Below are 25,620 nucleotides of genomic sequence, written 5' to 3'. Positions count from 1 at the left end.
ATGTCCAGATGGGAATACCAGTTTCTTGGTCAGTAGGTATGAACTACACAGGGATTACTTTATGTTTTCTTTAAGTCTTTGTCTAGACATCTTCGACCTCCTGTCAGCTAATTCCTTCAGTAATCAAACTTAGCGTCACTCACCGATCCCGTCCACCCGCACATGGTTTCCATTATGTATCATTCGGCAGTGTTTTTCTACGGGTCGCTGATTAATATTATACTTTGATAATATTGTTTCAGAGATTGGCTTACAGATAGTCCGCCATTGACTCACAACACATGTACCTCCCCCCCCCTTGATTAGCTGCAGATCATATGATCGTCAATAAAGACCTATAATACCTGCCTGTAATATCCAGTATTACTTTCTTTCCTGCCCGGTCAAATACTTAATGTTCTTGCTGACTACTTCTAGGAGTGAGCTCATTGACTGGAGTTAAGTAATGTAATCAGCCCCCCCGTGACCTCTAGCGGTTGACCCCTCATGTTACCAGGACTTGACTGTCACGACCATGTAAACTATCCCGCAAAGCAAAGTTCCTTGAGAATGATAAATTTTTCCAGCATCTGAATGAAACGCGCCGCCGCGTAATACATCATCGCTCAGGGCCATGTTTGGAAAAGTGATTACTTTCTTGCCAGGCGGAAGGTGAGCGCCATTCGTCACATCTTGAATAAATGCATTTTGAAGCCGATGAAAGGAGCCGTAATAAGGATTGTTTTCTGCAGACACAAGGCCCCACTCATACCGAGCAATTAAAGGAGAAATCTCAACTGTAACTCCAAGCTTCCTTCCAAGGGATCAACAGGTCTTAGGTCCTAATCCCTATCTCGGGCCTAATTTGCTTATTAAGAGATGGGATTTGGTCGACTAAACGCAGCTGTTTTGTTCCTATAGACCTTATGCTGTACAGTGAACTTTGAGAAACTTTCACTTATATTGCAGGAAGTTGCTAAACATGTCCCTGCCACTTTAAAAAAAAAAAAAAAAACTTTTGATACATGACAGAGTTAGGAAAAATTCTGATCTGGACCCCCCCATCGATGGGGGAAGCACTGGCACTACAGGACATGGGCTCTATAGGTTTTCTATAGGGATTCCCATAGAAAGCCTCTCTTGCTCTGGACAGTTCCTGTCTCGACCAGAGATGTCAGCAGAGAGCACGGTGTCAGACTGGAAATAAAACAACAACATTTTCTGCAGGACATACAGCAGCTAATAAGTATGGGAAGACTTGAAATTTTTATAAGTAAATTACAAATTTATATAACTTTCTGATATCAGCTGATTTGAAAGAAAAAGATTTTCGCTGGATAACCCCTTTAATATAGCAGAGGAGCTCTTAAAGGGAAACTGGCAAAAAAAGGGGTTTCTTTCAAATCAACTGGTATCAGAAAGGTATATAGATTTGTAATTTACTTCTATTTAAAAATCTAAAGTCTTCCAGTACTTATCAGCTGCTGCATGTCCTGCAGGAATCGGTGTATTCTTTCCAGTCTGATACAGTGCTCTCTGCTGTCACCTCTGTCCGTCTCACAAACTGTCCAGAGCAGGAGAAGTTTTCTATGGGGATTTGCTGCTGCTCTGGACAGTTCCTGACATGGACAGAGGTGGCAGCATAGAGCACTGTGTCAGACTGGAGAGAATACACCACTTCCTGCAGAGCATACAGCAGCTGATAAGTACTGGAAGACTTTAGATAAAATATATTAAATAAATTATATTATATAAAAGTAAATTACAAATCTGTATAACTTTCTGACACCAGTTGATTTGAAAGAAAAACATTTCACCAAGGCAAAAGGGCCTATTATACCCCTTCAGGTTCTGGGGCCTGATTGTGATTGTATATAGTGCGCCCCTATAAATAAAGAATTTATTCCCAGTGGCCAGACCCCCACTGATCAGTTAGTTATCACCTATACTGTGGAAAGGGAATAATTTTAGGATAACCCTGTTCATCGTTTTCACCAGTAAAGCAGATGTGATGGTTAATACTAGAGGCATTTTTCAACACAGAAGTGAGATGTAGAGAAAGTCAGTAATAAATTACACTGAGTGCTCAGAATTCATAGACTGTACACCTCCCAACTTTGTTCAACCAAGACCTTCAGAATAATAAAGTTGATCCCATAAATCTTTGACAGTATTGTCTGGTTTGGATGGATCCCCTGTTCAGGGCCCTCCAAAAGACCGACTAAAATGAGCATCTCTCTCCGGAGGACCCAACACTGTCCTCTATTACTTGGACAAACCACTGAACTGTGCAATACCTTATTCCTCCTGAGGTGGCGCTGCAGAGATATTGAACACTTGCTGCAGATCACAGCTGATCATTGAGGCCCCCAGGAGCATTACACCCTATGATAATTACAGTATAAGATTGTCTCTTATGAAAATCCCTTTAAGGCTGAAGAAATTCCGTAAAGAACTGATGGTCTATGAGAATCAGGTATGAGAGGCAGCAGAGTCCTCCTCGCTAATTTCCATTGTGAGAGTTTAGTTGAGCGATTAGTGAGGGATTCTCTGGAGTCTGCACATTCAATTACATAACGGATATTAAATGACCCTGAAAATATAGAAACGCTAAAGGAAAATGAGAGCAAATGTTAATGCAGGGAATAAATGATTAACAGGTTTGCTGTATGATCTCCATATCGTGTAGAGATATTACCCACATTTGGTCGCTGCTTCTATTGCCTTTTGCTCCATTAACTTTTGCTCTAGAAATTTTCTAATTGTTTGATGGAATTAGTTTTTTTTATACACTGGGCAGCGAACCACAATGCTGTAATGCTAAAGAACGGACCCTAATAGTAAGACATAGAGCATACAGACCCTTACATTATTCAGCCCCCAGACCACACACCTGCAAGTAATTCTGACCCCACACTAATAATAAGACCTAATATTAAAAATCCTAATATTAACAAGACCCCAGACTGCATCTGAATATTAATAAGACCCCAGACTGGACCACTAAAATAAATTCAGACCTCAGATCAGATCAAAATTAACCAGACCCCAGACTATACTCTAAAATTAATCAGACCCTGATCAGATCTTTAAAATTAGTCGAACCCTAGACCAGACCCCTTAAATTAATTTAGACCCCAAACCAGACTTCAAAAACTGATCAGATGCCGGGCTAGACAGTAAATAAATCAAACCACAGACCACATCACTAAAATAAAGCCAAACTCCAGACCAGACTCCAAAAGTAGCCAGACCCCAGACCCAGGGGCTGGCTGGCAAATTTTAGCCCGGGGGGCAAGTACACAGCACTGGCCCATGAGTAGCAGGCTGGCAGCCCATCCTTAAAGGACCACTCTGGCCTCTTACCTCTTACCTATAACATCTTCGGTCCTTCCAGTCATTGGTGACCAAATATCCTACTGTGTTGAGAATGGATGACAGCGTCCAATCGTGCAAAAATCTCTTTTATTCCTCCATATAGCATATGCTATATGGAGGAATAAAAGAGATTTTTGCACGATTGGACGCTGTCATCCATTCTCAACATATTGCACTTACTGGGTCGATTGGGATCCACGACCCGGGTGAAATCTGCGTCCGGAGGGAAGCCAAGTTGGGCCCCTGTGGTGATTAGAGTGCTACTGGGGATTTCGCTTTTGTTACAAATATCCTACTGTGCCCTGAGAAAGGGTCAGAACTCACTTTCCTGTATAAGTCTATGGGGCGGCTCAGTGATGACACAGAACGGTCCCATAGACAGATGCTAGGAAAGCTGGGTGACCTCTATCATACTGAGTACAAGATGCTGGAAAGCTGGGTGACCTCCATCATACTGAGTATAAGATGCTGTGAAAGCTGGGTGACCTCCATTATACTGAGTATAGGATGGTGGGAAAGCTGGGTGACCTCCATTATACTGAGTATAGGATGGTGGGAAAGCTGGGTGACCTCTATCATACTGAGTATAAGATGCTGTGAAAGCTGGGTGACCTCCATTATACTGAGTATAGGATGGTGGGAAAGCTGGGTGACCTCTATCATACTGAGTATAAGATGCTGGAAAGCTGGGTGACCTCCATCATACTGATTATAAGATGCTGGGAAAGCTGGGTGACCTCCATGATACTAAGTATAAGATGCTGTGAAAGCTGGGTGACCTCCATTATACTGAGTATAGGATGGTGGGAAAGCTGGGTAACCTCCATCATACTGACTACAAGATACTGGGAAAGCTGTGTGACCTCCATCATATTTAGTATAAGATGCTGGGAAAGCTGGGTGACCTCCATCCTACTGAGTATAAGATGGTGGAAAAGCTGGTGACCCCCATAATACTGTGTACAAGATGCTGGAAAGCTGGGTGACCTCCATCATACTAAGTATAAGATGGTGGAAAAGCTGGTGACCCCCATAAAACTGTGTACAAGATGCTGGAAGGCTGGGTGACCTCCATCATACTGAGTATAAGATGGTGGGAAAGCTGGGTGACCTCCATCATACTGAGTATAAGATGGTGGGAAAGCTGGGTGACCTCCATCATTCTGAGTATAAGATGGTGGGAAAGCTGGGTGACCTCCATCATACTGAGTATAAGATGGTGGGAAAGCTGGGTGGCCTCCATCATACTGAGTATAAGATGGTGGGAAAGCTGGGTGACCTCCATTATACTGAGGATAAGATGGTGGGAAAGCTGGGTGACCTCCATTATACTGACTACAAATACAAGATGCTGGGAAAGCTGCCTGACCCTCATTATACTGACTACTACGCAAGATGCTGGGAAAGCTGGGGTTACTGTATTTTTACAATAGTTTATATCACTCGATGTACTTCTGTATATATGTCTCCTCTATGTACTCCTGTGTAGGTCTCCTCTTGTATATATGTATCATCTATATACTTCTGTATATACGTCTCCTCTATGTACTGCTGTATATATGTATCCTCTATGTCCTCCTGTATATATGCCTCCTCTATGTACTCCTGTATATATATGTATACTCTATGTACTCTTGTATATATATATGTATCCTCTATGTACTACTGTATATATGCCTCCCCCTGTATATATGTATCCTCTATGTACTGCTGTATATATGCCTCCCCCTGTATATATGTATCCTCTATGTACTGCTGTATACATGTATCCTCTATTTACTGCTGTATATATGTATCCACTATGTACTCCTGTATATATGTATCCTCTATGCCCTCCTGTATATATGTATCCTCTATGTAGCAGGGACACATGCAGGCAGGGGCATTTCCGGGATAAGCGAGGGGGGGGGGTAGCGGGACACATGGTGCCTCCATCTAGGTAGAGTGTAGTAGTGGAGGTATAGTGGATAATGGGTGTAGTAGTACAGGTAAAGATGAGGGGAGAGGTAGTACAGGTATAGATATGGGGGGTATTAGTAATACTGATGAGGGGGATTAGTAGTACAGGTAAAGATGAGGGGTGTAGTAGGAATAAAGGTATAGATGAGAGATGACAGGGGCATACTGGGGGAAACTGGGGCAGCTGGGGATGACTGGGAGAGCTGGGGGTGTACGGGGCAAACTGGGGGGTGAGTGGGGCAGCTGGGGGTGACTGAGGGGGACTGGGGCAAACTGGGGTTGACTTAAGCGGGACTGGGGCAGTTGGAGTTGACTGAATGAGGACTAGGGCAGACTTGGGCGACTGAGGGGGGACTGGGCAGACTGTGGATGACTGAGAGGGACTGGGGCAGACTGGGGTGACTGAGGGGGACTGGGCAGACTGTGGATGACTGAGGGGGACTGGGGGTGACTCTAGGGGGACTGGGGCAGCTGGGGGTGACAGAGGGGGACTGAGGCAGACTGGGGGTGACTCTAGAGGGATTGGGCAGCTGGGGGTGATTGGGGCAGGAGTGCACATATCCCTCCTCCTCTCACCCCGGCAAACAGGTTCCCCTCCCGGCCACACGTGCAGGTCCCCGGTCTCTGAAGCAGGCCACAGGGACTGTAGAGGTGATAGCGTCACTGCCATTACTGGAGCTGTACAGCGGGGGGGGATGCAGATCCCGCTGTTCAGCTCCAGGACCCGAAGCAACGTTATCACCACTACAGTCCCTGCAGCCTCCTCCAGAGACCGGGGACCTGCACGTGTGGCCGGGAGGGGAGCAGGACATGATATGTATAGCTGGGGTAGGTCAGTCGCGGCTCTGTTAGGCGGACTGCCGACCGCCCTGCACCTCACCTCCGGCCCGACACTCCACGCACCGCCGCCCGCCATGCACCTCACCTCCGCGCCGCCTGCTTGACCTGCACCTCTTGCCCGGCCGCCAACCCGTCACTCTACGCTGCTCCACCTGCAATGATTTTTTGTGAAAATTGAATTTACGGTTTTAATCGAAATTGATTCTAACCTTCTGGGCAAATTAATTTGATTAATCGCCCAGCCCTAACTCCTCTGTATGTATGTATCCTCTATGCACCCCTGTATATATGTCTCCTCCTGTATATATGTATCCTCTGTATGTCTCCTCCTGTATATAAGTCTCCTCCTGTATGTATGTATCCTCTATGTACCCCTGTATATGTCTCCTCCTGTATATATGTATCCTCTGTATGTCTCCTCCTGTATGTATGTATCCTCTATGTACCCCTGTATATATGTCTCCTCCTGTATATGAGTATCCTCTGTATGTCTCCTCCTGTATATATGTCTCCTCCTGTATATATGTATCCTCTGTATGTCTCCTCCTGTATGTATGTATCCTCTATGCACCCCTGTATATATGTCTCCTCCTGTATATATGTATCCTCTGTATGTCTCCTCCTGTATATATGTCTCCTCCTGTATGTATGTATCCTCTATGTACCCCTGTATATATGTCTCCTCCTGTATATATGTATCCTTTGTATGTCTCCTCCTGTATATAAGTCTCCTCCTGTATATATGTATCCTCTATGTACCCCTGTATATATGTCTCCTCCTGTATATATGTATCCTCTGTATGTCTCCTCCTGTATATATGTCTCCTCCTGTATATATGTATCCTCTATGTACCCCTGTATATATGTCTCCTCCTGTATATATGTATCCTCTGTATGTCTCCTCCTGTATATATGTCTCCTCCTGTATATATGTATCCTCTATGTACCCCTGTATATATGTCTCCTCCTGTATATATGTATCCTCTGTATGTCTCCTCCTGTATATATGTCTCCTCCTGTATATATGTATCCTCTATGTACCCCTGTATATATGTCTCCTCCTGTATATATGTATCCTCTGTATGTCTCCTCCTGTATATATGTCTCCTCCTGTATATATGTCTCCTCCTGTATATATGTATCCTCTGTATGTCTCCTCCTGTATATATGTCTCCTCCTGTATATATGTATCCTCTATGTACCCCTGGTAAAGTCCAAGGTTGGAACAGCGGAACCTCCCAGGGATGCACAGTCTCCGTCAGGTGGGCCCACACCTGATACTCAATAGCGAAAAAGAAATGGTGTGGAGACAGCATCCATCCAGTGAAAAAATATTTTTACTTTATTTTAAGCCATTGCATATAAAAAGATTACCGACGTTTCGGCTCTAACACTCCTGAACCTTTCTCAAGTGTTAGAGCCGAAACGTCGGTAATCTTTTTATATGCAATGGCTTAAAATAAAGTAAAAATATTTTTTTACTGGATGGATGCTGTCTCCACACCATTTCTTTTTCTCTATGTACCCCTGTATATGTCTCCTCCTGTATATATGTATCCTATATGTACCCCTGTATAGATGTATCCTCCTGTATATATGTATCCTCTATGTACCCCTGTATATATGTCTCCTCCTGTATATATGTATCCTCTATGTACCCCTCTGTATGTCTCCTCCTGTATATATGTATCCTATATGTACCCCTGTATAGATGTATCCTCCTGTATATATGTATCCTCTATGTACCCCTGTATATATGTCTCCTCCTGTATATATGTATCCTCTATGTACCCCTCTGTATGTCTCCTCCTGTATATATGTATCCTCTATATACTCCTCAGTATGTCTCCTCTTGTATATATGTATCCTCTATGTACCCCTGTATATATGCCTCCTCCTGTATATATGTATCCTCTATGTACCCCTGTATATATGCTTCCTCCTGTATATATGTATCCTCTATGTACCCCTGTATATATGCTTCCTCCTGTATATATGTATGCTCTATATACTCCTCTGTATGTCTCCTCCTGTATATATGTATCCTCCTGTGTAGGTCTCCTGTATATATGTATCCTCCTGTGTAGGTCTCCTGTGTATATGTATCCTCTATGTCAGGGAGGGGGAACCTTGGCTCTTCAGCTGTTGCAAAACTACAACTCCCATCATCCATGGACAGCCTATGGCTCTCCAGCTATGATGGGAGTTGTAGTTTTGCAGCAGCTGGAGAGCCTTGGTTCCCTCCCCCTGCCCTATGTCCTGCTGTGTAGGTACCTGGCTTCCTGCAGACACCATCTTCTCTGTCTTCAGGCTCTTCTAGCCCAGTTGCAGAAGAACCAGCTGGGAGGAGAGAGCGGCCTCTGGTGGCCGGAGGAAGATACTGCCTACAGCAGTTTGCTTTTTACCATAAGCCTCTTAGGCTTATAGAAAGCATAGTGGCCATACAGGGGGCGGGGCTTACCGGCATGGGGGCGGGGCTTCGGCGGCCGCTTCCATCACAGTCCGGATCCACCACAGCCACAGGTAAATATGAGAGAAGAGGGCGGGGCTGTAAGCAGGGGAGGCACTGAGGACTCCAGCCAGCTGTCAGCAGCCATGCGGCCCTGACAACTGGGGGAAGACCGGCCCGGGGGGCATATGCCCCCCTGCCCCCCGGCCCAGCCCGCCCCTGCCCAGACCAGACTCACAAGACCACTGAAATCTATTCAGACCCCTGAAACTAGCTTAAAATGAATCAGACCACATCTAATCATACTAGACTACTGAAATTATAAATATATATATGTATATATATATATATATATATATATATATATATTTATATATATATATATATATATATATATATATAAATATATATATATATATATATATTTGCACCCCTGTGCTCCTCACTTCCGACTGCCAGTACATTGGTCAGCATTGGTAATGACCGTGTGTGGTAAGCCCAGACATTAGTTCTGGACACTGTCCTCCCCCAATGGGTCAACTACAGGAGGTCTGTGGGATATGGCTAGCCCCTGATTTGGAGGGTGGGCTGCCACCGGTTGACTACCACCAAAATAGATGTTTATTGTTGATGGATATCCGAGAATTTAATAGTAATTATAGATTAAGACGTTCCCTATATATGTTATGTATCGACTTTTACAAATCAGTCTACCTACCAGTCCTAGTGTGGTGGCCTTGTCCCGTACTATGTTAGCTTTCCAACTAACGTGACCTAATCTGATCCCTTCCATATGTTTGTAGGTAGGACTGCGCTGGTTATTGTTGTGTAATGTCTTCTGTTACACTCATTTAATGGCACATTACAGGCTTTTTATTCGAGCCATCGTACAGGAAAAGCGAGTCCTTTGTTCCTCTCTGCTTCTCTTTATTGGTATTATTAAATGCGGGGTAGGCTGAGGTTAAATAATTCCATTCAGCCTTAACTATGGCATTGGATACATTATTACTTTATGGATGACAATTAAGCTGTTAAATTATCTACAAAAAGCTATGTGGAGGTGTAATGAGAGCACGGGAAGCCGTCACCTCGGCCACCGCTCTTAAACTTCCATTGTGGTTGTTTCTTGTACCCAGATACAGTATATTTACATAGATGGATGCTGCAGTCAGCTTATGGTCAGCCTCCGGGCAAATGACGTGACCGGACAGGACTACGGGTCTCCTAATCTGCGGCTGACACAACCCAACGTTTTATAATGAATGGCTTCTATCTGATTGTATGTATGCCCCCCATCTTTGTATATACTACAGCTGCTGTGGGGGTGCATGACCACTCCTTCCTAATCTTCCTGGCCTGAATAACCCACCTTCATGTAGACATCTCCCTGTAGGTAATACACACCACTGTAGACATGTACATACTTACCTGCCTCCTGGTTCAGTCCACTCCATCTTCTCCGAGCTCTGCAAGTGCACTCCTCCTGCGAGGGGGCAAATGCAACCCTACCCCCGGACCAGCCCGCCCCTAATAATGTATACCGAAATAGCACATCACAAGGAATCCGATAAGACCGTCACTAAGAAGGGGACAGGGCCATCTGGCATTTGCCAGAAATGCCAGATGGACAGTCCGGCATTAAAGTCAATGCAAACAACAGCACTGGTTTCACACATGTATTGAGTAGCGGTCGTTGTTTGCTACGACTTTCGAAATAATGATCATGTAAATTATTTCCAGGCTGTTGTCCATAGACTTCAATGCAATTTTTATATAAAGGAATGGCCGTTGTTTGACTGTGAAAACAACGGGCGTTCTTTTGAGTGCTAAATAATGGGCGTTGTTTATACATTGAACATAACCTACGCCAGAATTATCCACTTTTTTAAAACGTTATCCAGGATTAGAAGAGGCACGGCTACTTGCAAAAACAGCACCACCCCTGTTCTCAGGTTGAGTGTGGTATTACAATTCAGCTCCATTCAATTCAACAGAATTAAGCAACAAAACCGCGCACCCAAACAGAGAACAAGAGTGGTATTGTTTCTGGAGGAATCTGCAAGACAGAATACACCACTTCCTACAGGGCATACAGCAGCTGGAATACTTGAAATTTTCAAATAGAAGTAATTTTTTTACTTGGACCATACACATTTTTTCCCAGTAAAAAATATATATATATTTTTTTTATTCTGAGCTTCCTACAAACTCCTGTCAATTATCTACAAACGCTGTGCGGTTAGAGCGTCTCGCCCACATCGTATGCTCGAACCCTAACAGACCGAAATGGATTTGTGCGTCGGTGCACATTGAGCTAATGAAGAATCTCTGGTTTGTGGAGAAGCCGGGGTGCCATGCATGTGATGTATGAGCATCGGTTTGTTAGCTAAATCTCCGCCAGCTCCTCTGCCCAGATCTCGGTGATTAGCCGGGAAGCAGATGAAGGTATCCGAGCTGCCTCCTCTGTCAATAAAGCTTTTTCATTATTGCTTGTCCTGCACTGCGTCTGTTAATTCAGCTCTTTTCCCAGACACATGTCTGAGACAAACAGCGCAATTATTGTTTGATGTATTACTTTATGGCGGCCCTTAAAATGGACGTTTCTTATCAGAAAACCCTTATTCAGGCCCGAGTGCTTCTCCAGGCAGAGCCGACTAGTTACAGTGGCAACTCACTTGATGGATTTAGGCTTCAGGGGGAAGAAAAAGAACATGGAAAAGAAGAGAATTAAAGGGAAATAGGCCTAGGGGAGATTTATCAAACATGGTGTAAAGTGAAACTGGCTCAGTTGCCCCTAGCAACCAATCAGATTCCCACCTTTCATTTTCTAAAGAGTCTGTGAGGAATAAAAGTTGGAATCTGATTGGTTACTAGGGGCAACTGAGCCAGTTTCACTTTACACCATGTTTGATAAATCTCCCCCTTAGAGGGGTAAATATGGACCCCCGGGGAGCAAGGGGGTTAGTTTTTGTGGTATCCAATGAGTACATCTTCTACTAGGTGATCCATATAGCGTTAAGCAAAGTTGCCAAACTGTTCGGGCTCGGAAACATTCTCCAAACCTGAACTCTTGGCATTTAATTCACAGCATCTGGAGAAGTTGAATGCAGCCCTAGGAAGTCCTGGAAAACATGGACATAACAATAGGCCGTATACAATTCAGGTTTGAAGAACGCTCTGGAACCCGAAGAGTTAAGCAACTCTGCTCAACATTACATGAAGATAAAACTATATTAAAGTTCCAACTTTATATTCCTTAAAGGGATTGTCTGGTTAGAAAACCCTGTCAATTGGAGGGAGATCTCCCCTCAGGATCCTAATCTCTTGGAGAGAAGCTACAAAGAGTGTCTCTCGCTGTGGAGGATCTCTCCTGTCTTTGATTACAACAGTGTCGGACTGGGGTACCTGGGGCCACCAGAAGAAATAATCATGGAGGCCCACCAATGCAGAACGAGTAAGAAACAACCTGACAGTCAGTTTTACTGCAGGTTCTAAGCTAGGAGCCCACCGGATGATCCTCCGGTCCTGCGGTGGGCCAGTCCGACACTGGATTTGAATATGCACTGTGTAATACGTAATTTGACCTGTGGTGGCACTATAGGGAAAAATTAACATCTACTGTACTTTTAGGTTTCTTCAAATTATTTCAAATGATCACTGGGGGCACCAGTAAATTTATTGTCAAACAATCGACAGATAGGGATTGGTGGGCCAGTCTTCCTGTTTCCCACTAACAACCCTAGTCAACCCTATTGATAAGATTTTGTCATCTCACATTTGACAACCTGATAAAGTGACACTTGTCGAGCCATAAAGCAACCTCCTTTACTGTATTATATTGTTCTGCATAAAAGTAGTCAGTCCTCATAGTCCAAGCGATTTCCTCAAAACATTTTCAGGTTTTACAATAAACTCCTTTGTTTTTGCGCACGTTGGTCCAGAGATTCATCTCAGATATCACATCATGTCGGATGTGACAGGCGCATTGTGTCTCTGTATCCACCACAATGTGAGGTGTGTGTTCTGCCTAACCTTGTGTGACGTTTAATGGAGGACATCAATCATTGTCCCAGCACTGGAACAGGCGGCAGCCCCGGATCAGGAGATCTACATTCAATTTTACCTTCGATCTGAAATGTGGACGGGATGAAGTGTCATTTACTACAGGGCCTCATGTGCCACATAGTTATTGCTTCATGGCTTACTTCTTCATCTCAGAGAAAAAGAGAAAATATAGAGAGTATCTATCTACAGTATCTATCTATCTATCTATCTATCTATCTATCTATCTATCTATCTATCATCTATCTATCTCCTATCTATCTATCTATCTATCTATCTATCTATCTATCTATCTATCTATCTATCTCCTATCTATCTCCTATCTATCTATATCTATCTATCTATCTATCTATCTATCATCTATCTATGTGCAGCACAGCAAAATTCAAAGGTCGGTGCTGAGACCTTCGAAACGTCGCACCCTTTGAATTTTGCTGTGCTGCACATGTTTTCTACATCTTTGATGGAATAAAACTTTTTTCACAATTTAAAAGTTATCCGTTGTACCGTGGAATATATTTGGACTATCTATCTATCTATCTATCTATCTATCTATCTATCTATCTATCTATGTATCTATCTATCTAGTTCAATAGAATATATCCGCAGCGCACAGAGTAAAGTGCAAAAAAACTGGTGTGTTTATTCCATTAGTGTTAAAACAAAACACAGCATATGGCAAGACGCGACGTTTCGATGAACTCCATCATCTTTTTCAAGCGTTTTATCCATCTATTTATCTATTCATATATCTTTTTGCATCTATCTATCTATCTATCTATCTATTATCTATCATCGATCTATCGTAGCTACTTATCTATCTACTGTATCTATCTATCTATCTATCTATCTATCTCCTATCTATCTATCTATCTATCTATCTATCTATCTATCTATCTATCTCCTATCTATCTATCTATCTATCTATCTATCTATCTATCTATCTATCTATTTTCTATCTCCTATCTATCTTCTATCTATCTATCTATCTATCTATCTATCTATCTATCTATCTATCTATTTTCTATCTCCTATCTATCTATCTATCTATCTATCTATCTATCTATCTATGCAAGTAATTTTAGCAGCACTAACAGTGGTGTGATCGGGTGCCTATTGTAGTCTTAACCACGGACTTCCTTATATATTCAAAGTAGATTCAATGGCACTCCAGAGATAAACTGCAAAATTCGGTGTTTATTCCAGTGTCCAAAAGGTTATAACAGCACAGCAATAGGCAACGTTTCTGTGGCCTCACGCCACCATTTTCAAGCCCCAAGGGCTTGAAAATGGTGGCGTGAGGCCACAGAAACTTTGCCTATTGCTGTGCTGTTATAACCTTTTGGACACTGGAATAAACACCGAATTTTGCAATTTATCTCTGGAGTGCCATTGAATCTACTTTGAATATCTATCTATCTATCTCCTATCTATCTATCTCCTATCTATCTATTCATCTCCTATCTATCTATCTATCTATCTATCTATCTCCTATCTATCTATCTATCTATCTATCTCCTATCTATTTATATCTATCTATCTATCTATCTCCTATCTATCTATCTATCTATCTATCTATCTATCTATCTATCTATCTCCTATCTATCTATCTATCTATCTGTCTGTCTGTCTGTCTGTCTGTCTATCTATCTATCTATCTATCTATCTATCTATCTATCTATCTCCTATCTATCTATTTATCTATCTATCTATCTTCTATCTATCTATTTTCTATCATCTATCTATCTATCTATTTTCTATATATCTATCTATCTATCTCCTATCTATCTATCTATTTTCTATCTCCTATCTATCTATCTATCTATCTATCTATCTATCTATCTATCTATCTATCTATCTATCTATCTATCCATCTCCTATCTATCTATCTCATATTATCTATCTATCTATCTATCTATCTATCTATCTATCTATCTATCTATCTATCTATCTCCTATCTATCTATTCATCCATCTATCAATTTATCTGTCTGTCCAGCTATCTCTCCATTTATCCATACCTATAAGCATTTTTCTCTTCTTTTTTTGCACACCTTTAAGGGTCTCTTCTCTGCTCCAAATGTATAAACTCTTCCTCCTATTACATATATATTGTTTAGAACTCTGTGCTGCCTTTGTCTGATCTGTATACAGCTGTACATGAGTCCTCTGGGAGCCGCATACATATAGGGCCCCCTTGTGGCAGAGACAGACTGCAGACATTTTTACAATCACTGTGTGTGATGGGAAACACAATGATCCTCTGTGAATAGTGTGATGCCGTATCCTGACGGGCTGTAGATGCCTGATACAGACGACCACTGCCGCCATGTTGTGCTTCTCTGTGATTTTCTCGTACGCTCCATACAAAGTCCTAGCAGCCAAATGTCTATGGAAACTAACTTGATAAATTAGCATATACTGTATGCTGCTTTTCCCTTTCGATGTGAGTTTTAGCGGCTGCATCGGGAGAGTAAGGGGATTTGCGGCTATAAGTAACGCACACTGGCAATTCCAGGCAGACCGTGACATCAAAAGATAAGCGAGAAAAATGAGTCAACACAAACCAGACCTACTTTCAGCTCTCGCTGGCAACCGGCACGATTACACCGCCCCGGGGGGGTCCTCAGACTTCTGTGGGGCGGGGGTCCAAGAAAATAATGAAACCTAGGGGGAACTCATTGTGCGGACGCTGTACAAACATAAAGGCCGGCAGTAAATGGCTCCTTCTGGACTGACCAGAAGCTAGTAAAACAGCAAACAATGTACAGATGTAGCAGAGCCAAGTTTGTTCTTTCACACTATATGACCTCATTGTTTGGGTATTAAGATAAGAATGATATAAAACGTGTTAGGGTTTATCTGCAGGCACTGATAACATGCCAAATTACTAACTCAGCTCTGCTACATCTTGGTGTATCCGAATCTCTAAAGCTGTTTCTGCATTTGCAATGCATAGGAGGTAGGCATTGTCACTGCAGTTACGTAGGGGTTGTCCCCCAGCTTTTCCAAGCTCCTGAATGATGCCCTACCTAGTGATTCCGTGATATGTCCCCCAAGAAAAGATGAGTAACAGCCAGCGGAGTACCTAACATATAGACAGACCCATAGTAATAGGAACCCTGACACTAGACAGAATTCTCTACCTCACTCGGAGTTCAGTATTTATTGTATATGTCTGTATGCAGTTGTCTCCCTCTAGTGGTGGCTAGAAGTAGCCTGAATATAACCCTTTTATTCTACAAGTCATGTGAAGAGAAGCAGAAGATCTGAAGACCCACACATCTCCTATTTTACCTTATCTGGTGGTTGAACTAATCCTGAGATGATTTATGTTTTAATAAAGGAACCACCATTTCTAGATACTCTGTTGGGAATTGTTTATGTGGCCACCCAGTGGTTGTAATGTGTACTGCAGCTTGTGTAGGGTTTTGCTAGCATGTTGTCATCTCAGTCAGGATATCTTAGTTTTGCTATGGGACTCTATAATTCCGGTTTTAGTGGTTTTACTGGTAAAAAAAAAAAAAAAAAAAGAAAATACAGAAATTACAGAGTGCCAGCCCAGCTCTGCTACATCTTTACCATATATTGTAATGACACTACTCCAGCTGTAGTCAGGGTGGCTGACACTACTCCAGCTGTAGTCAGGGTGGCTGACACTACTCCAGCTGTAGTAAGGATGGGTGACACTACTCCAGCTGTAGTAAGGATGGGTGACACTACTCCAGCTGTAGTCAGGGTGGCTGACACTACTCCAGCTGTAGTCAGGGTGGCTGACGCTCCTCCAGCTGTAGTCAGGGTGGCTGACACTACTCCAGCTGTAGTCAGGGTGGCTGACACTCCTCCAGCTGTAGTCAGGGTGGCTGACACTACTCCAGCTGTAGTCAGGGTGGCTGACACTCTCTGTAGTCAGGGTGGCTGACACTCTCTGTAGTCAGGGTGGCTGACACTCTCTGTAGTCAGGGTGGCTGACACTCTCAGCGGTGAGGCTGTCTCTGTGTCAGCGCCGGCTCCAGTATCAGGCCACAGCGGGTTTCATTTCTGCAGCTACTGGACCAAGAGATCCTTTTGTTAAAACTTTTGTAAGTGTGAGAAATCCAAGCAAGTAAGAAGGGACGTGAGCTGAATACTGATGGTGCGGGGGGCTCGCACAGACGTCTTTTCACATATTAGGGACAGGGTTTTGTGTAAGACACAATGGGCCAGCTCTGGGGGAGATTATTAACACTATGTTCACACTAGGGCTTTATTTATATTTATTTATTGTTCTTTATGCTAGCTGTATATAGACGAGACCGGGGGAGTCAGGTTACAATCTGCCCTATAGTCACCCCATCAGTTTCCAGTCGGTTTATTAGGTGTCAGTTCTGTGTTTATTTTGATTAGTTTGTATTTCCTTCTAAACAGGATGTTTTATCCATCTATTTATCTATTCATATATCTTTTTGCATCTATCTATCTATTTATCTATCTATCTATCTATCTATCTTCTATCTATCTATCTTCTATCTATCTATCTATCTATCTATCTATCTATCTATCTATCTATCTCCTATCTATCTATCTATCTATCTATCTATCTATCTCCTATCTATCTATCTATCTATCTATCTATCTATCTCCTATCTATCTATTTATCTATCTATCTATCTATCTATCTATCTATCTATCTATCTATCTATCTTCTATCTCCTATCTATCTATCTACAGTATCTATCTATCTATCTATCTATCTATCTATCTATCTATCTCTCTATCTATCTATGTATCTATCTATCTCCTATCTATCTATCTATCTATCTATCTATCTATCTATCTTCTATCTATCTATCTATCTATCTATCTATCTATCTCCTATCTATCTATCTATCTATCTATCTATCTATCATCTATCTATTATCTATCATCTATCTATCTATCTACAGTATCTATCTATCTATCTATCTCTCTCCTATCTATCTATCTCCTATCTATCTATCTTCTATCTATCTATCTATCTCCTATCTATCTATCTATCTATCATCTATCTATTATCTATCATCTATCTATCTATCTACAGTATCTATCTATCTATCTATCTATCATCTATCTATTATCTATCATCTATCTACAGTATCTATCTATCTATCTATCTATCTATCTATCTATCTATCATCTATCTATCTATCTACAGTATCTATCTATCTATCTATCTATCTATCTATCTATCTATCTATCTATCTATCTATCTATTATCTATCATCTATCCCTTCATTCCTAACAGTTTTTCTTGTATTTCAATACATTTTGAGAAATATGAAGCATTGAAACACGTACACCACACACCTCACGTATATAATAACTCTATACAAAGTCCATACAGATATAATGACCCATCCGCTGAGCTGTATACAGAGCCTCGCAGCAGGCTGGAGAGTGGCCCCTGTTGTTGTTGGTTCCCACCACCCCGAACCAGTATGGCGCACTGCCTCCTGCCCACTCACCGTCTATTATCCTTTGGATGTTTTTCCCTCTAAATTGCTGCAATTTTGGAAATGGAAATTGCTCTGAGCTGTAATGTACACCCTATAGGAGAGATGGTGAGAGTGTGAGCTTGAGGTCCTCTAGCAGCTGGGTGGGCTATCTCTGCAGTATACCATTTGTAGCAGTGCCATCCACTGGGTTGGTGTTGTGCTTTTGTATGGTATAATGTTACTATATTACCTGCTTTATTACCTGTTCGCTCTCTCTTCCTCCTCAAGGTTCTTATTCGAGTCCTCGACAACAATGACAACGGTCCGGAGTTCTCCCAGACGAGTTACGACGCCATCATCTCAGAAGACGTCCTCCCGGATACTGAAATCTTACAGATAAAAGCCACAGACAAGGATGAGAACCACAAGCTGAGCTACATCATCCACAGCAGCATCGACCCAAACAGTATGAGAAAGTTCCGGATTGATCCCAGCACCGGTACGCTGTATACGGCGGAGAGGCTGGACCATGAGACCCAGGCCCATCACATCCTTACTGTAATGGTAAGGTTCAGCAATAACCTGTGCCTGTGCCTGTGTGAACGAGGCGACCCCATAGACTTACATCCCAGTCATATGACTTGGCCAAGCATAGATGTCTCCCAGCTCATTCTACTGTTCACAGTCTCCACACTTAGACCTCAACCTGTAAAAACGTTTCATATATCTGTAGGATAGTGCCCTTTTAAAGGGATACTCCACTGGATTTTTCTTTCAATTCAACTGGTGTCAGAAAATGATATAGATTTGTAATTTACTTCAATTTAAAACTCTCAAGTCTTCAAGTCTTTATCAGCTGCTGTATGTCCTGCAGGAAGTGGTGTATTCTTTCCAGTCTGATACAGTGCTCTCTGCTGCCACCTCTGTCTTTGACAGGAACTTTCCAGACCCAATTTAAAACCTCTACTCCTCTGGACAGTTCCTGTCACAGACAGAGGTGGCAGCAGAGAACACTGTGTCAAACTGGAAAGAATACACCACTTCCTGCAGGACATACAGCAGCCAGTAGTGTAGCTACCATAGAGGCAGAGTAGGCAGTTTCTATGGGGCCCGTGCAGGAGGCGGGCCCAGGGGAGAAGGTAAGAGCGTATGTCCTTCTGCTTAACCCCTTATGTACTGCAGTGTGTAAGTGACCCAATGTTTGCTTACATGTTTGCTGCAACACAAAAAAAGGGTTAACAATCATAAGACAGAGATCTCTCCTTCACTGCAAAATGTGCAGAGCTCTGTGCAGAGGTCAGGGGTTATCAGTGCACCAGCAGTAAAACAGATATTGTCTTGTCTACTGAACACTGGGTCACTTGCTTACTGCGGTACATAAGGGGTTAAGCAGAAGGTAGTCTGCTCCTGCACCTATATATTTAACTATAAGCTTCTAATAGGCCCTTATAGGTAAAAACAGTGGACTGACAGAGCAAGCAGCCATTGGCTCTTTGCCCTGCCAGTCACTCTTGCTGCAGCCAGGATTCTGCCTCTGGCCACAAGAAATTTTGTTTTTTGGCCACATCACAGAGCATATACTGTGTGTGTGCGTATATATATATATATATATATATATATGAGGCCCCTTGAATCCTAGCTACGCCCCTGACAGCAGCTGATAAGTACTGTAAGATTTAAGATATTTAAATAGAGTTTATTTACAAATCTATACAACTTTCTGACACCAGTTGATTTAAAAGAAAAAAAGTTTTGCCGAGTACCCCTTTAACTCCAACTCTGAGCTGTGTATCCGCTAAATAGTCTAGGCAATTCCGATTAACCACATACCCCTCCAGCCTCCTTAACGTGATGCAAAAACATAATTGTGGCCAGTGAGAACAAAAAGCTCTGAACAGTGTGACTGGTAATATTCTTTGTTTCTCAATACATGATACAGTAAAAAACAAGCCCTCCTATAGCTCTGTTGACTGAAAAAAAAAATTATATATATATATATATATATATATATATATATATATATATACACCTTAGAATGCAAGGAGCAGCAAACAAAAGGGTTTAAATATCCAGTGTTTACTATTTAAATGTATGCAGTAAGCTCCTGAGCTCCCTCTGCTGGTGACTGCGGACAGGCAGAATTTTGCCTTTTTATTCTATGTCTCTGCAGGAAATTTCGAGTCTGAATTAGTAAATGGAGTTACAACTTATGTAAATCTATTTTAAATCATTTTAATGATATTATTGAGACATTCATGAACACTCAGTGTGAAATTATTCCGTTGCCAGCCGTAGTTCACACATGTAAAAATATTTATTCCAAATGTGATATTTCCATTTTAATAGAAAGTCCTTATCAGCAGCAGCAGGTCGGCTCACATCTGCGCATAGTTTGGCTCGCTCCTCTTTACTCCGAATTTGCTCTGACTTCAGCTGACCCGCTGCGGCAGTAATGCTTATTGACAAAACAAAAGCTCCGCTTATGAATAATTCACAATCTTTTCTCCATTCTTTGCCAAAGGTCAAGGATCAGGAATTCCCATACAGACGGAACCTGGCTCGAGTTACAATCACGGTAGAGGACGCCAATGACCACAGTCCGTACTTCACCAGTCCATTGTATGAAGCTTCGGTGTTTGAGTCGGCCGCCATCGGCTCAGCCGTTATACAGGTCACTGCCTTGGACCGAGACAAGGGAGAGAATGCCGAACTTATATACTCTATAGAAACAGGTACTAACAAAGTCTCACTGTTGACAGTACTATGGAAAATAGTGATCCCCAATCTGCCGCTTTCCAGCTGTTGCAAAACTACAATTTCCAGGATGTCTGCGGATGTCATGGCATGCTGGACGCTGTAGTTTTTCCACTTGGGGATCACTGATGAAAAAGGATAGGCAGTACACCTATATTTAATGAGACTATCTGAAAATATTTTGGCTACCTATATATGTAAATATTGTGACTGTGTATTCCATCATATTAGGGGGTATAGCATCTTCCTCACCTTCCAGCAGCCTACATATAGCTGTTCTCTCCTGAAACCTTCTCAGCTACACAAAAATCCATCTAGTCCATCTAGTATAAGGGTATGTTCACACTGGCTCACGAATGTCAATTCTTTGAGTGGAGGATAGCGAAATTCCGCCAAATTTGCTCAGTGTGAACATACCCTACAACAGTGAATAGAAAACAAAGAGGAAAGGATATGTGAGGGTTTTTCACAGCTAATCTGCATACTTTTTTCCCCATGTTGCATTGCTTCATGTCAACAGCTGAATCTTTTCAATAAAAAACATGATCATATACATAAGGCATGCAGAGGTTGCATTACAACATACAGTGTTGGACTGGGGTACCTGGGGCCCACTAATGAAGAACCATTGAGAAACAACCTGTCAGTCAGTGTTACTGCCGATTCTGAGCTAGGTGCCCACCGGAGGATCCTCCAGTCCTCCGGTGGGCTGTACATGCCTTTGTACACAGGTAGATGTGCCACCGATAGAATTGGGCAGACTTGTCAAACTGTTGAGGTTTGGCAACGTTCTCCAAACTCGAATGCTATAGGCTGCCAGGCCTCGGGCGTATGGCTGTATCCATGTTTTCCAGGAATCCCTAGGATGCCGAGCATTCAGGTTTGGAAAACATTGCTGGGACCCAACAATTTGGCAAGTCCGCTAAATACTAGCCACTGAAAGTCAATGATTTTTCATCAGGGCAGTACAGCCCAATCACCCAACGAATGAGCATTTTCTCATTTGTTGGCTGGCTGCTAGCCCCTATTACACAGCCCCTATCTGCTACCCTTATCCTGTTCTGTTGACCCACTGTTATAAGTGATGCATTATACTGTAGCTGGAGGCCCTAGGACCTTGAAGTTACTCCTTTCCTGAGACTATTGCATTCTATATTACCCTTTGACCCAAAAGTCCAGTTGACCAAAACCAGTGTCATAGTTCTAGACCCGGTAAGAAATTTTGCATTGGGGATCCAGAAGAAGTATTGAGTGAACTTGCCGAATTGGTCGTCATCCAAACCTGAGCGCTCGGCATTAGACTCTCGGCAGCTGGAGAAGTAGGATGGCGCCATAGGGCTATCAGGAGATCATGGATACAGCCATATCCATGTTTTTCAGGACTACCTAGGGGGCCTCCAACTTCTCCAGCCGTCTGAATTTAAATGCCGAGTGTTAAGGTTCGGAGAACAATGCCAAACCCGACCAGTTCGGCAAGTTCATTTAACCCTTTATTGGGCCCCTCACCTTTATTACCTGTACCCTGCTAGTTATACTCAGACATGATCAGTACACAGTCCTTTCTATTACTCCAGGGGATGTACTGAACCCTCATATAGCTGAGTGAGTGCACTGGGTGTCAGGTTCTCGTATATAAATCTACATTACATGCACATGGTTCAGTCCCCAGAAACATCTGCAGGGAAGGAAACCATTTGCAGCGAGCCGTCTGTATCTGTGGCATTGTGTTGTACATGACATTTTATACCTCGGTATGGTATTCTCATTAGGCAGATTGTTTTAGCAGTCCGCAGCCTGGGTCCGTAGCCAGCCATATAATTGTGTATTTGTTTGCACTGAGCGCGCCTCCAGGCTATATTACTGTACATGACTAATACATAAAACAACCTCCAGCAGTCAGCCGTGAATTGGCAGCGCTTGTTTTTGCGGGATATTGCTTTAGGAGTACATCATTAAACCGTTCACAACCTATAACCGTGATTTAGTTATATGGCTCCAACACATTCCACAGCGGTGTACACAGATCGTAATAACCACTAATAAAATTTCCTGTTTTCGGTGGGCACGGAATCTAATTTCCCTATTATATTTACTGGGGGTAATGTCGTAGGAAGCCAATTCATCTGTAATATGTTTTGGTGTGGGAGGAAATTGGAAAACTCAGAGGAAACTCACGAGGCACTTAAAGAACTGAGGTTTATTAAGTTAGAAGTGTTCAGTAAGTCTTATTGTCTAGGCATACAGACCATAGGACCTTAGGAATAACTGGCTACCCCCTCTGAATTTATGACTATCTATCTATCTATCTATCTATCTCCTATCTATCTATCTATCTCCTATCTATCTATCTATCTATCTATCTATCTATCTATCTATCTATCTATCTATCTCCTATCTATCTATCTATCTATCTATCTATCTATCTATCTCCGATCTATCAAACTGTTTTGATTATGTGACCAGTTGAGGCCTGGACCCCAGAGCCCTCCAGCACATCCCACAGATGATGGATTGAATTGAGATTTGAGTCACAATCTTGATCTTTGGGCATTATCTGCTGAAATTATTAGAAATTTGGGCATTACCTGCTGCAACGAAAGGGGGGGGGACGACTTGGTGTGTATAAGGGTTAGGTAGGTGTTCGGTGTTGCAGTACTATCCACATGATGCCAGGACACAAGGTCTCCAGCAGAACATTGCCCATCACACTGCCCCCCCCCCCCCCCCCCCCATCTTGTCTTTTTTCCCATAGTGCATCCTGGTGCCATCTCTTCCCCAGGTAAGTGACACACACGCACCCAAACATCCACATAATAAAGAACATGACCCATCAGAAGAGGTGTCTTCTTCATTTCCTCCACGATCCACTTCTAATGCTCTATCGGTGGACAGGGGTCAACATGGTTGGGCTAACCAATCTGCAGATACAACGTCCCTGCCCTGTCTGATCTGATACCTCTCTATCAAAGCCGGCAGGAACTTTTTCAGCAGTTTGCTCTACAGCAGCTTTTTTGTGGGATTAGACTAGATGGGCTAGCGTTCAACCTACACACATCAATGAGCCTTAGTCACCCATGACCCTGTCCCTTTTCCCTCGATGAACCTTATTTAGGTACTAACCACAACATACTAAATACACCCCATACCTGCCGTTTTGGACCCAGTCTAGACATCACAACTAGAGATGAGCGCAACTCCAACATGCTCAAGTCCGATCGTTTGGCATTTGACAACCAGTGGCTGAAAACGTTGCATGTAGAGATGAGCGAACCTCGAGCATGCTCAAGTTCATCTAGACCCGAGCGCTCGGCATTTGAACGCCAATACTTTGAAAAAGTCGGGAAACTCCGACGAAACTAGTCAGAAAGATGGCAATGGCAATTTTTTTTTTTTATAACTGTATTTTTATTGAAAAGATTTTGCAAAATTTTTTAGCAAAGACATAACAAAGGAATACAAAACATGTATAGAATAATATACAAAACAATAGGACAATGGGGTATCAGTAGTAGAAAACATATCAGGCACGGGTATAAGGTAACAGTGGTAACAATTAGCTCTGACATGATCATAATGGTACAGCGTATTTCTACAGAGAAAGGTAGCATATGAGGATAATGCAACAGCTGTCAGCAGAGGAAAAATTACTGTTACTCATGGCCCAGGTATGGGATTATATCCTAACTGCAGCCCAAGAATGAAACCCTTTGACACACATACAACACAGATAGACTGACACAGGACTCAATACAAAGGAGGTGAGGAAAGGGACGGGAGGGGAGGTGGGGGAGACGGGGAGACTAGGGTCTACTGCCAGAAGAGGAGGTCATAGCAAAGGTATCCCACGGAAGCCATACGGATTCAAATTTATCAATGGCATTATTAAGGGAAGCAGTAAGCTTTTCTAGGGATCGCAACTCCCGAATTCTGGTAAGCAAACATGGCCGGGAAGGAGGGGACGTTTGCTTCCATGCACGAGCAATCAAGGACTTGGCCGCCGTTAGGATAGGAAGTAATAACTTTGCCTGCTTTTTCCGGAGGGTCTTCGGGAACAAATTCAAGAGACAAATTCCTGGGTCCCTATCAATGGTAGTGCCCAAGACTGTCGAGGCCAACCCGCAAACCTCCACCCAAAATGGACGGATAAGGGGGCAATCCCAAAATATATGGAGGAGCGACCCCACACTACCTGTACACCTCCAACAAAGTGGAGAGATATTATTATTTAGCTTATGGAGGAGTTCCGGTGTATGGTACCATAGCATTAACAGCTTATAGTGGGATTCCTTATATGTGGTGCAGATAGAGGATTTTGCCGCCCTCTCCCATATCACAGCCCAACATTCTGGTGGGAGCTGTCTGCCCAGTGCTGCTTCCCACTTATCCATGTAGCGATGTCTAGCCTGGGAGCCATCAGAGGGTGAATTAAGAATTCGATAAATATCTGATATCAAACCAGATGTAGAAGTGCCCCCTCTCACTAATTGTTCAAAGGCAGATGGTTTCGAGACTATGAGGGATCCCAGGCGAGACAGCATAAAATGGCGGATCTGTAAATAGGTATATTGCTCTGAGGACGGTAGTTCAAATCTATCCACGATCTTATGGAAGGGGAGAAGGGTGCGTGTAAGCGGGTCTACAATGTCAGCGAACTGGAACAGCTTTTTGGAACCCCATAGCCTAACTATGTGGGACTGTAAACCAGGCTGGAAGTCGGGATAAAGAAGGAAAGAATTTAGGGGGGACG

General features: G+C 42.8%; 1 protein-coding gene across 4 annotated transcripts in view; it reads left to right on the top strand.

The window, feature by feature from the left end:
* Positions 1 to 25,620, top strand: part of FAT3 (FAT atypical cadherin 3) — a 485,754-nt gene that overhangs the window by 373,986 nt on the left and 86,148 nt on the right. For all 4 annotated transcript variants that reach the window (XM_069969660.1, XM_069969659.1, XM_069969657.1 and 1 more), the window contains exons 9-10: positions 18,408 to 18,683; positions 20,641 to 20,851. In XM_069969660.1, coding sequence (XP_069825761.1) covers positions 18,408 to 18,683; positions 20,641 to 20,851 — 487 coding nt within the window. The remainder of the gene's footprint in view (positions 1 to 18,407; positions 18,684 to 20,640; positions 20,852 to 25,620) is intronic.

The sequence above is a fragment of the Dendropsophus ebraccatus genome, chromosome 5, assembly GCF_027789765.1.
Source record: "Dendropsophus ebraccatus isolate aDenEbr1 chromosome 5, aDenEbr1.pat, whole genome shotgun sequence".
Classification (NCBI taxonomy): Eukaryota; Metazoa; Chordata; class Amphibia; order Anura; family Hylidae; genus Dendropsophus; species Dendropsophus ebraccatus.
The sequence above is the reverse complement of the archived record's forward strand: the minus strand, read 5'-3'. Positions and strand labels throughout refer to the sequence as shown.